Source organism: Typopeltis vanoorti, chromosome 12 (genome assembly GCF_054136105.1).
Source record: "Typopeltis vanoorti isolate ZY-2024b chromosome 12, IOZ_Tvanoo_1.0, whole genome shotgun sequence".
In the NCBI taxonomy this organism is placed as follows: Eukaryota; Metazoa; Arthropoda; class Arachnida; order Uropygi; family Thelyphonidae; genus Typopeltis; species Typopeltis vanoorti.
Window position 1 is genome coordinate 33,027,006 of NC_143560.1, and position 14,081 is coordinate 33,041,086.

At 34.9% G+C, this 14,081-nt stretch overlaps 1 protein-coding gene across 2 annotated transcripts in view; it reads left to right on the top strand.

Annotated features, from left to right (window-relative positions):
• Window positions 1-14,081, top strand: part of v (Tryptophan 2,3-dioxygenase vermilion) — a 243,195-nt gene that overhangs the window by 136,431 nt on the left and 92,683 nt on the right. For both annotated transcript variants that reach the window (XR_016549167.1, XM_090401607.1), the window contains exon 9: window positions 11,236-11,343. Coding sequence is in view for 1 of the 2 variants with exons in the window: in XM_090401607.1 (XP_090257733.1) it covers window positions 11,236-11,343 (108 nt within the window). In the remaining variant the exon portion in view is untranslated. The remainder of the gene's footprint in view (window positions 1-11,235; window positions 11,344-14,081) is intronic.

The following is a 14,081-nucleotide window of genomic DNA, read 5'->3' on the forward strand; positions in this document are numbered from 1 at the left end:
CTTAGGTGGTGCTTTTTGGAATTGTCAGTTATTGTTTAATTTGAGCTTAATGTACTGAAGATGCCTTTGACCCACACAGGCGAAAATTATACTATTAAATAATCTTTGTATGAGTTTTTTCCGTTATTAATTTTGTATCGATATGTCTACTCACGGTATACCTCTTTTAAAACTTAAAGACTACCGTGTCAATTTTTTTTTTGTCTAAGGTGGTATTAATTACTTCCATAAAGTCCTCCAAGAGAGATGTTCTTTCCTTATTTTTCCGAAAACCGTATTGGGTTTTGGGGATAATACGAACCGTTCACTGTATATGCTGTGAGTTTCTTTAGTACAATCCTCCATAATTTGATTCATAATTGGTAGTGTTGCTATGGGTCTGCAATTACTGATTAAATTTCTTTTTCCATGTTTGTATATGGGTGTGATTATGGCAGTCTTTAACATACTTGGTATCTGTCCTGTTTTAAATATTTTATTTATTAATTTTAGTAGGATATGGCCTAAGCTAGTTGTGTGTTCCTTGATATCCTTAGTCTTATACCATCAATTCCTGGGCCTTTGTTTGGTTTGATTTGAGGTATTACAAAGAGAAGTTCTGCTTCTTTTATGGTTGGGAACCATAATGTCTGTTTTGATTCTGGTCCAAGTGAAGGATCACATCTGCAAAGTTTTGGTTAACATCATTTGCTAATTGTTGGATAGATTTTGCATCTTTCATGAAGCTGTGTTTTATGGTTTCAGAGGTGATGGTGGTATTGGGAGTACAATCTAGCATCTCGTTGATCAGAAGCCAGGTTTGTTTCATGTTGCTTTGTGCAGAGGTTACTTTGTCTCTGTTTCTTTTTGCATTTCTTATTTTTGTTGTAAGGTGATTCCTTGTTATCTTATATTCGGTTTTTAAAGCTGTGTTATTTGGATATCTCTTTAATTGTTTCCATAGAGTGTCCTTTCTGTGTATTTCTAGGATTAAATTTTGTGTTATCCAAGGATTTTTGGTATTCTTGAATGAATTCTGACTTTCTTTGCAGCTTTCTTATACAGGGTGGCCATAAAATAACTATCCCTCTTTGGAGGCATCTGTAGCTAAAACCAATAAACGGAATGAGACCAAATTTTATAGTGAGACTTTTGAAGGCATGGGGAGATGATTTCCGCGAAAAAAATATTTAGTACCAAAAGTCGCTGATAGTGAAAATTTTGGCGCTTGCGGAGCCGGAGACAAGCGGATAATTACATTAAAGGCAGATAAAATGAAATAATAACATTTCGACAGTGTAAGCGACAGCTGCATCACCCATTCCAGCTGGATATGTGGCTAGATTAAAATATTTTCTATTTCCTCGCATAATTTCAATGAGTTTATATCAGAATCTTTAAAATCTGTCAATTTTATATCCAAATCTTTACAATATTTTAATTTTTCTTTTTTCTCCATTGGTTTTAATAAATAAATGTCATTTAAAAATTCAAAAACATCATTATGTTCTTTCAATAATGCAAATCTTTCATCAAGTTTTGAAATAGCTATATCATTTATAACTAAATAAAAATTGACTTTGAAATTTTGTTCTTGCGATTCAATAACTTCATCTTCACTTTGATACGAGAATAATCTTTTTGTTTTCCGAGGTCTGTCTATTGGCATACAAGGAAAAATTGGATCACAATCCACTGTATGTGCAATTTCAGTTGCTTCCCCTAACATATTTTTGAATGCCTCATCTGTTCTACAATCCTTTAAATAATTTTTTAGATCTAACAACATTTTCATTATTGTAGACATAATTACGTCCGATTTTTGCATCAAATTACTTATGACATTAAGATTTGGTGCCATATAACAAGAGAACATATGAATTTGAAACATTTCATTTTTGGTTCAATTTCTGCTAAAAATTGAACTGTATAAATAATCCTTTCTATTACCGATTTCTAACGATTTTTTTCTAGTTTTATTGGGCATTCCTCTTTTAAAATTTTCCAACGATAGGCTGATTTAGAAAAAAAATTATATATTTCTTGAATTAATGAAAAAAAATTTGCTATTTCACAATTACAACTAGATTAAGCGTATGAGCTGCACATGGTACTTAAAATGCTCTCAGGTTCATATCTAATATTCTCTTATGGAGACCCTGATTTTTGCCCTTCATGTTTGCCCCATTATAATATGCTTGAGCAGGTAAATCTTAAAGATTTATATTTTCTGATTGCAAAAAATCTAAAACAAAATGTGTTAAACCTTTGCCTGTTGAGTTAGTAATTGAATAAAATCCTAAAAAGTGTTCTCTGATTTCTATTTTCTTGTAGTCATTATTGAGGTAAACAAATCTTATAACAATCCTTAATTGATTTTCGTGAGATGCGTCTGGAGTGGTGTCTAAAATGACAGCGTAATATTTATTTAATTTTAGCATTTTAACAATATTAGATTTTATTTTTTCTCCTATTATTGAAATTATTTCATTTTTCATTTTTTCGCCCAAATAATGTGGCATTTTGTTCTTATCGGCTTGTATTTGACTTATATGATCTGCCATTACATTATCGAATTTTGCTACAGTTTCTATTAATTTTAAACAATTACCATTGCTATCTTCAAAAAGTTTATTACTGTTACCTCTGAAAGCTAAATTTTGTCCTGCTAAAAATTGAACTGTATAAATAATCCTTTCTATTACCGATTTCCAACGATTTTTTTCTAGTTTTATTATTTGTTCATTTATCGCATCTGTTGTATCATTATTTATAAATTACTTTTTTAAATCGATTCATGACTTGTAACATTTGATATGTGCTTCACTTTTTTCATAGCGCTCTAATGTTCTCGATAAATGTTACCAATCACAATAAGCGTTAAAAAGTTTACAAGGAAAACAATATACTGAATTTTTGCATTTAGAATACAACAATCAATTTCTGTGTATCTTTTCATTATTACTTAATCGTTTATAATAATAATCTGCTGAAAACGATCTGTTTTTTTCATCTTTTGGAAAATCAATATCATATATTTGTTTTGGTCCAACATCTATTGGAAACATTTTGAGATGATCTGTTATTTTTAAAGGCTACTTTCCTGGATCATCAAAATCATGCTCAAGGATAGAATTCATAAGAGAGTTTTCAGTTGTTATACTTGTATTGCACATGCTTTTGTCACCCGTTTCTTTTGGTGAACCGAATGAGCTGTTGAGAGTTTCAGAAGTGAAAGATGAATTTTCTAAGCATCGTTTTTTAGCAACTATAGAATTTTCAGTTAAATGTATGGCAGAAGAAGAATCTTCAAAATTTTCTCGAGCAACTGAAGATTTGTCTGTACATGAAGATCATCATCATCATCAAATTCCTGACATTTACCCTCAAGAGGTGTACAGGATATGATAGTACAACATGAAAAATTTACATCATTACTAACTTCCTATCTACAATTTTTTGTCAAATCAATCTGTTACCTGTCAAAGCTACAACAGCGTCAGATCTTATATTTATATATCTATCTTCTAAGGCACTTTTTACCATATCAATCCACCTATATATTGGTCTTCCTCTGGGTCTTTTTCCTGCCAACCTGGCAGAGAACACTTGTTTGGCTAATCTTTCCTCGCCCGTTCAGTTTAAGTGACCATACCACCTGAGATTAGCTCTGCTAACGAATTCCTGGATGCTGACAATGTCAACTTCTTTCCTAATATCCTCATTTTTAATACGATATTGCCATTGATGCCATCTGTTCATGCCCCTAATCTTTCTCAGGACACTCATATCTGCGGCCTCTAGTCTTAGGTCGAGTGTTTTACTTCTGACCCAGCTCTCAGATCCATAAGTTAAAATTGGTTTGAACACTGTCTTGTATACAGTTAATTAAGCATTTTGACTAATTTCTCTCTTATTCCATATAAATTTCTTCAGTTGACTTCCTACCATACCAGCTTTGTTGATTCTGTTATCTATTTCCATATTTAATTTCCCATCTTTACTAAAATTCGTGCCTAGGTAGCTGAAATGTTTTACTTGTTCTATAGGTTCTCCATTCACAATACAGCTGATGTTTTCAATGCTTCTGCCTATTTTCATTATCTTTGTCTTGTTATTGCTGACCTTCATACCATATCTATCACAACAGTTATTCACTTTAGTCAGGGAATCTTGCAGGCTTGTTGCGGATTTATTTAGAAGTATAACATCATCTGCATAAAGCAAGGAGCTGACATTAACATCTCCAATTTTGATATCAGGTTTAATACCGCTTTCCTTCATAATGTAATCCATATAGATAATGAATAACAGAGGTGATAATGCACATCCTTGTCTGACACCAGATTTAACATTAAACCATCTCCCTGTACTTCCTTCAATTCTAACTGCTGACTTACAACTCAAATAAAGACTAAGTATTGCTTGATATAATGATCCGCTGACACCATACAACTGTAGTGTTTTGAATAGCTTCTCTCTTGGCACCTTGTCATATGCTTTTTCCAGATTTACAAAACTTAAATACAGATATTTGTTATATTCCCATGACTTTTCAACTATTTGTCGTAAAGTGAATATCTGATCCAGACAGCCCCTATTTGGCCTGAATCCAGCTTGTTCCTCTCCAAGCTTCTCTTCCACAATCCGTCTCAACCATTTCTCAAGTATACTGGCATACATCTTACCAGGAACACTCAGTAGGGAAATACCTCTATAATTCTCCCAATCAATTTTATTTCCCTTTTTATATATGGGTACTATGAGAGCTCTACTCCAATCATTGGGAATTCGTCCCTCTGTCCAGGCCTTCTGAACTATGCAGTTCAGCTACTCTAAGACATTTATACCACCATACGTCAGCATTTCTGGTTGAATATCATCTACCCCTGCTGCCTTTCTACATTTCAGACTTTTGATGGCTTTTTCTACTTCAAGCATTGATATGTATTCCTGACTGCATTCCTGGTCAGTGTTTTTTATCACTGTGCTCTCATTCATCACTGCTTGTTTCATTTAGCAGTTTTTCAAAGTAATTACTCCATACTTCAAGGATATCTTTTTCTCACATTTTTATGTCACCTTTATCATCTCTAACTCCTTTTACAGCACTCTTTCCTCCATTTCTGAGCTTCTTCAACAATTGATATTTATTTTCTATATTCTTACCAAAGTCTTCCCATGACTTTTGTTTAGCTAGTTTTACCACTGTTTAGCTTTCTTACATTTGTCTCTATATTCTCTAAGAGCACAAGCTGACTTATTTGGCAGGTACTTGTGATATGCTTTCTTCTTTTCCTTCACTGCCTCTTTAACTTCCTCTGTCCATCAGGGAGATATGATTTTTCTATCCTTACAGACAACCTCACCACATGCCTCTCTGGCAGAATCAATCAATGTTTTTTTCAGAGCTTGCCACTGAATCTCCAAGGTTTGATTCCTGTTCTCAAACTCATTCATTATTTCTTGAATAATGTTTGTATATTTTAGTCTACAGTTCACATCTGAGAGCTGCTCAACTTTTATTCATTTTAAAACTTTCTTACATGTTATTCTTTTCAATATATAATTCAATTTTATCCTGCTTAAGACTAAAAATGGTGATCACTTCCAATTTCATATCCTCTGTACACTCTAGTGTCCTGCACCAGAGAGAAAACATCACTATCAACAATAATATAGTCAATGAGACTTTTCTTATTCATTGTCTCTTCTCTCCATGTGAATTTGTGCACATTTTTATGTTGGAACATGGTGTTAGTAATAATCAGTCCATGTCCTGAGCAGAAATCCAACAAGTATTTGCTATTATTATTAGCTTTGTTCTTTTCTCCAAATTTTCCCAAAATATTTTTGTATGTCTGACAATCATTTCCTACTCTGCTATTTAGATTTCCAACAAGGACCAATTTTTCATTGTGTCAGTTGCTTTTTCTAAAGCCTCAAAATATTCCTCCACTTCTACCTTAGTAGACCCTTCTGTGGCACCATAGGCACAAATAAGTCTCATTGTCTAGTTCCCCATTCTTAAATTTGGCCACCTCACTGTACTTGAAATTGCCTGCTATTCAAGAAGATTAGCCTCGTATTTACTGTTGAATACTATGGCTACTCCTTCTTTTTCTTGATTGTCATTGTCTGAATATAACATTTTGTATATATTGCACAGAAAGATCTCGCTACTTTTTGTCTTTTTTGTTTCAGTCACCCTTATTATGTCGATCTGGTACTTATCTAATTCCTCAGCTAGCTCCATTTCTTTGCCATTCAGGCTTCTTATATTGATAGTACCAATCTTTAACTCTGGTGATGTTGAGTTGGAATGTGTTTTCAGATTTGTTCCAGTAGCTGACTTTTCGCTGTTCGCCCTGGTTCCCCGTCGAAAACAATGGGGGCCTTGTTTAACCGGGCGACGCGCCTGTCGGCATGAAATTCTATCGTGTTGTACCATCATTTAATATTGGTTTTAAGCCAATAAGAATACAATTTGGTCGGCTAAATCTTAAATTGCCAGCCCATCCTTGTTCGTTCAGTATCCCGGTAGATACCTAACAGGGTGCACCGTGAGAAGGTGAGGATTGGACATTAGGTCAGAAGCCCTGGTCGGAGTCGTAAATAAATAGGAGTCGTAAATTTTTTTTACATTTTCTTCTTTCTGTGCTCTTCGTTTTCTATATTCTGCTCCAGAAAATCTTTTTCTTCCCTCTGATGTCTAAAAGTTAGGGGTTATTAATATTATATTAGTTAAATTTTACATGTAGGATATACCAAGAAATGAATATCATTGCTATTAATGTTTATACTGCATTGTATAATCAAAATTAGATATTAGCTACATAAAATAAATATTTGATATTTGTTTCTTGCAGCCCGGGTGCAGAGCACCCTCGGGTTGTCACGGCCCTGATTGTTGTATAGGATATCTGTTGAATCTGGTGATGCCGTGTGTTCTGAGTCAATTTTTCTTATTTCATGGTTGATTATTTCTTCGTCTGTTATTGTTTTGTGTTGCTTTTCATATGTGCAGCATTGCACAGATATTGTCTTAGGTTGCAGGTTTAGGGCCGTGAAGTAATGGTCTGCTACTTTGCGGTTTATGACTGTTGCATTGTAACTGTTTGGTGGTGTTCGGATGTTTATATAATCTAGGCAGCAAGCAGTGATAGTGTTTAAGAATATTTCTTCTCTGGTACATGATGTTATTGTTGGTATTAGGTTATACATGGATAGCGTGTCTATGTATTGTACAGTGTTCTGGTTTTTGTTTGCAATATTTATGTTTATGTCGCTGATTATTATTAGGTATTCGGTTGAGCATATTTCTTGGCATGAAAGCCAGCAGTTGAGTTTGCAAGAATTTTATCATGTTTAAGTTTGGTGGCCTGTAAATAGCATTTAGTATTATGTGATGCTGTCTGTTGGTGGTATTAATGATTTCAATGCAAAGGATTTCAGCATGCTCTAACTAATAAACAATTTCTTTTGCTATTAATTTATTTTCGATAAATATTAATATTCCACCCCTCTTTTTGTTTGGCGGCATGATCTATGTTCTTAGAAGCCTGAAATTTGGAAAGCAGTCGCTTTGTCATTAATTATGGATACTTCTGTTATGACCAATATATCAATAACACCAGTGTAATTCCTCAGATAAGCCTGTAACAATAACCAATGTTTTCGGATTCTTCTGATGTTAATATGCAGGATGGAGAGTCCTCTCATTTGTACTGTGTGTTGTTTCCATGCATCGAGCGAGTCAAAAGTACAATTGCTGATGTATTCTGGTGTTATTACATCTGTCTGATGGTTCACATTCATTTTTGTTGTGTTGAGGTCTTCTTTATGAACTAATGAGGAGTCTTTGTTTCACTCTGGCAGCCTATCTATGTCTTCTGAGTTTTTTATTTGTATCGACTTTGATGTTTGTGACTTTCTCAGGAATATAGTAGATGACATAGATGAGAGAGGAGTAGATGGTGTTAGTGTAAATGATGTTTTTCGCTGCAGTTGGTGGAGACGGAGAGTTTTAGAGTAGGTGACCTCCCTCGATGAGTCTTTAAACTCCTTGGAGGTGTCACATAATAATAATAATATCTTGCTGTCTCTGATCCACAAAAATTGATAATTTTTTTCTATTTTTGCTTTTCTTGCTTGGTCCAACAGATTCTGATTGAATGGTGTTAAATACTCAGATAGAAAGATTGGTGTATTATCTTGAGATACGTTTAAGTCCTTGGCAACTGTTTTTTTTTCTGCTGGCTTTTATTATTATTATTATTATTATTATTATTATTATGGGAAACTCCAAGGAGTCGATAGACTCATCATGTCAAGAACAACTATTCGACATTCACACAGTATCTACTATCATACCTCACCTTGAACTCGTTCACAGTCATTGCACCCACAACAGACTCTGGCAGCTTATTCCACTCATTCACCACTCTCCAAGTAAAAAACTTAGCTCTAACCCTTGCTAACCACACTCTTTCCTCAACTTCCATGTATGGCCCCTAGTCCTCCCGTGACCAGTCCTATTCTCAAAAATATCTTCTGAATTAATCTTATAGAAACCCTTCGGTAATTTGAATGTCTCAATCATATCACCCCTTTTCCGCCTATCAACCAATTTCTGCAACCCACAAATCTTCAACCTGTTCTCATAAGGTTCATTCCATAGACCTGCTATCATCTTGGTCACTCGTTTGTGGATCCTCTCAACCTCCTCCTCCTCATCAAGAAGAAACCTAGGTGACCAAATCTGGGCACAGTAGTCAAGATGGGGTCTTATCAAGGCTCGATACAGAGGAACAATAACTTGTTTGTCTCTGCTTGTTAAAGTATTTTTCAGCAACCAAGTGATTTGATGAGCTGATTTAACCACTTTTGCGATGGATTCCCTAAACTTCAACTCCCTATCCACCAACACTCCCAAATCCATGGCCTCGCCAATCTCCTGGAGTACTGTTCCACCAATGTGATATACTGCTACTAATCTTTTCACCCCAAAATGCATAACCTTACACTTTGCCACATTAAATTGACATCCATTCTCCTTAGCCCGGTCCTCCAAATTATCCAAATCATCCTGCAAAATTTTGACATCCTGTGCACTCACTATTGCTCTACTCAACTTTGCATCATCAGCAAACAAATGAACACTTCCTCTCAGATCCCTTCCTGTATTGTTAATGAACAAATTGAACAGTAGTGGTCCAAGAACAGAACTCTGCGGCACACCACTAGTCACAGACCATGTTTTGGACTCTACTCCTGAATAAACCACTCTCTGATATCTCTCCATCAACCACCCTCCTATCCATCTCACTAACCCTATATCCATTCCCATATGCTGCAGTTTACTGATTAGAATTCCATGTGGTATCCTGTGAAAGGCCTTAGCAAGGCCCAGTGGAATCACTGTAAACCCGTTAACCTTATCCAGTTCAGCCGTCACTGTGTTATAAAATGTGAGCAAGTTACTGAGGCATGATCTACCCTTCACAAAACCACGCTGTCCCCTATACAGTATCCCATTTTCATCTATCCAGTCCTGTATTCTTCTCTTGACTAATTTCTCCAAGACCTTGACAACGATTCCTGATATGCTGATCGGTCTGTAATTTACAACAGCAGTCTTGGAACCTCCTTTATGCACTGGAACTATTTTCCCCTCTTTCCACCACCTTGGGACTAACCCAGACCCGAGACTCAAATTAAACAAAATGGTCAAGGGCACTGACAATTCTTTAGCCGCTTCACATACGACACGAGCTGGTATACCATCCAGTCTCACAAATGTCTTATGTTATGAGATTGTCTCTTGTGGACTTGCTTGTCAGACAAACTATGACTGGTGCGAGTTGTGGCAAGCCTCGTTTCTTGTTCTTCCTGGGAATCCAATTTATGTCTGAATGTCATTATGCTGTAGGGGGATGTCAAAATGCATGGCCTAACTTTAAAACTACTGTCTCTGAGATTTTCTGTGGATGCAGTTTCCAGAAGACCGTTTATGACAAGGTATTCTTTATGTTATTGCTGAATTAAAAGTTCGTATTGTAGTTTTAGGGAATTAAGTTGTTGATGGAGTTTGGATGTCTCTTTTATCAATTTGTGTTGCCTGTCAGTTAGTACATTAATGCTGATTTTAATGTCTTTTACTATTTGCAAGACTTCTTCGACTGTTCAATTATTATATTTAACAAAATTCTCATATTCACTAATATTTTTTTTTGTTATTTGTTCATTTTATTTATCAAAGAATTCTTGCACAAGATCTACTAAGCTGGCTTTTATATTCTCTAAACCTTTTTCTAGTAATAAATTTGCAGAATCAAAAGTACAATTGCTGATGTAGTCTGGTGTTATTACATCTGTCTGATGGTTCACATTCATTTTTGTTGTGTTGAAGTCTTCTTTATGAACTAATTAGGAGTCTTTGTTTCACTCTGGCAGCCTATCTATGTCTTCTGAGTTTTTTATTTGTATCGACTTTGATGTTTGTGACTTTCTCAAGAATATCTTGCCATCTCTGATCTACAAAAATTGATAATTTTTTTTTTCTTGTTTTTTGCTTTTCTTGCTTGGTCCAACAGATTCTGATTGAATGGTGTTAAATACTCAGATAGAAAGATTGGTGTATTGTCTTGTGATGCGTTTAAGTCCTTGGCAACCATTTTTTTCAGTCTGCTGGCTTTTATGAGATTGTTAAATCGAAAGACTCACCTGTATTTTTTTGTCTGTTCAGTTCATTGTCTGATTCTGCCTCCTGTGTAATCGGTTGCACCATGGGTGGCAGCATTTCTTTGTTCTCTCTGCAGTATAGGCACTTCCATTCCTCTCATTTTGCACTGGATTTGCATTGCCTTGTTGTTTCTGAAATTCTGGAACATGTAAAGTGAAGATTCCTAGGGTATTTCCTGCAGGTTATATGATTTTCATCGGACAATAAATCCTTCAAGCACTTGTTGCACTTTAAGACTCACCTTTCTTCCCTTGAGTAACTGTAAAGATGGCGACATCCTTTGTTCTTTGCTCGTTGATGACCATGATGAACTCTATTCAATTTTCAGCACTGAAAATTTCTATTCTACTTGGCCAATTTCAGCGAATTATATATCATCTTCAGCATGACAAGTAGAATTACTTTTTGACATTTTAAATTAAAAACAGGAGTTAGAACCACTTTAAAACTATAAAAAAATATATAATAATAATAATAATATCCAAAATTAATAATTTCTGTTTTCATTTCAGGTATGGTTAGAACGAACACCTGGTTTAGAGGAAGGTGGATTTAATTTCTGGAATAAATATCAGAAAGTTGTGCACATGATACTCAGTAACATCTACAAGGAAGCAGAGGTAGTGATCATTATAGTTATCTTTATAATATTTCTTTTTAATAATCTCATTTTTTTTCCTTTTCATCATTTTCATTACAGCTGAGGGATGTTTTAAAAACCTCTTATTTCAGATTGAAATTATTAAAGTGGATAATTTCCAGAAATGGCCTTGGTTGGCTGAGTGGTTAGGATATCTGTTCTCCAATCAACAGGCTGAGGGTTTGAATCATACAGCGTGCATGGATATTTGTGATTGTCTTTAGGTAGAAGATGAATTTCATTGTCCTGTGTGAGACCACCTTCTTCTGGTTCCCATCTGCCATACGGCCACGGGAGGGTAGCTAAATGCTACCATTCTAGGGAGAGATGATTATGAGCAAGGTGGTTTCCCGTTGCCTTCCTTGCCGTAAGTATTTATGACTGTAACCTGTGTGTTCACGGGGCCGGTTTGCCTGCTTGCGGGATGAAAAACCTCAGATAAACTGGTGGAAAAAACCCTGCTGCCCACGCCCAAGACCGGCTAACTTGGCTATGGCTGAGGAAGATCCTTAAGCTCCTCACGTCGCCACCACTTTGCTTATTGGTGACCTAAGTGACTTGAAAAAGTTCCATGTTTAGTCTCTAGAGCAGGGCTTTCAGAAGAGGTAAAAATGAATAAAAATACAAAAAAACATAATAATTTAAAAAAAACTACCATAGATATTAATATTAAGTGCAAGAAACTAGATGATCTGCCTTTACAGAAGCACACATTCCAAGTAATCTATTAATTGTAATTGAAATGTATAATGCATGTGTTGCATTATGCAAAATGATTCATCATATTTTTTCAGAATGAATTCTGTCCCTCCTTATTTTACTCTGAAATTTTTCATGCCATATAAAATGCAAAGAGACACGAAATTTACAGACATAGCACATAGCTGTATTTCCTTTCTTTCATTCTTATATGGCAATCAGCATTCATTATGGTAAAATTATGAAGATTACTACAATGTTGGAGTGATAGGGTTAACTTAATGTAAATCAAAATAATTACCTGATGTTTTGATCTCCATACTAATGTGTTTTTATTTGGAAAACGTGTGTGTATGCATATACACACACACACACAAATACTGATGTTTTGATCTCCATACTAATATACTATTTGATCTCCATACATATACACAAAATACATATATTTTGTGTATATGTATTCACACCGTGAATACATATACAAAAATAAACATGATATATTGCGATTCACATGATATGCAGAGTATCACTGATATGTTCAAGATGTTAACCCTACTAACTTGAACTCTAATGGGAAAAAACTACATCAAAGCTAGTCTTGTTTTTTATATATATAATTAGAGAAAATTTTCAGTCATATTATGTTCTAATTAAAAATACTGGTAATGGTAGCAATACTGATGGTAACCAATTATTGCCTACCTTCCTGGAGTAATTAAAAATAAATAAATAAAAATAAACAGATGCTGCACAAACACAACCTTAATGCCTCCTTTAAATCCCTTACAACATTAAAGAACATATTCAATTCCTAATTCAGCACAAATGACATATGAAATGTAATAATTATGAAAAATCTAGCCTTTCTGATCATACCTTGTAGCATAACCTGGCATATGATCACAATTTAAAGAAGTTTATGAAATTGTAATTAGTCATCCTAGTGTCAACAGTAATGATTATTATTATTATTGCATGGCACCTCAATGGAGTCTAAAGACACATGATGGGAGACCCAATCTATCCACACAATATTTATCATACCTCTCATTGACAGAGGAATCAATCACAACTGACTCTGACAATCCATTCTACTTATTCACCACTCTCTGCAAGTGAAAAATCTAGTTCTCACACCTTTGCTAACCACCCTTTCTCAGTTTCCAGGGATGATCTCTTGTTCTGTTCCCTCTAGCCAAGTGCTAAAATATATCCTCTTCATGATTTCTATAAATCCCCTTTAGCAACTTTAAATGTATCTATCATATCCCCCCCTCTTTTTTGCCTGTCAACCAACTTTTGCAACCCACAAATTAATCTGTCATCATAGGGAATTCCAGAAACCACTCAATATTTTGTTCACTTGTCTTTGGATTGTGTCCATTACTTCCTCATTCCCAAGAAAACCAGGTGATCAGAGACCTGAGCACAGTAATCCAGATGAGGGTGTATCAAGGCCTTATAAAGAGGAATGATGACTTCTTTATTCCTGCTTGCTAGTGTGTTCTTCAATAACCAAATAATCCTATGAGCTACCTTGACAACCTTAGCAATATGTTCTCTGTATTCAACTCTGTCTATTAACACCCCTAAACTCCTAGTTTCATTAATTTCCTGGAGTACAGTTCCCTCATTGTGATACACAGCTTGTAATATTTTTATCTTAAAAGCATAACTCTACACTTTTCCACATTAAAGTGATACTCATTATCTTATGCCCATATTGTCAGCCTATTTAAATCTTCCTGCAAATTCTCTACATTGCTTTGATTAACTGTTACCCTACCCAATCAGAAAACAACTGAATATTTTCCTTCAAATCATTTCCTAAATCATTGTACAAATCATCATCATCATCATGCATATCAAGGATTTATGCCTAGCATGGCCTGTTCCGGCCTTCGAAGTCATCTTTGAATCGTTTAAGAGGACGTCCTGGTTTTCTTTTTCCTAATGGCTTGTTTTGGTAATCTTTATGTTTTCATTCTTTGAACGTGTTCCATCCATTTATGTTTATAT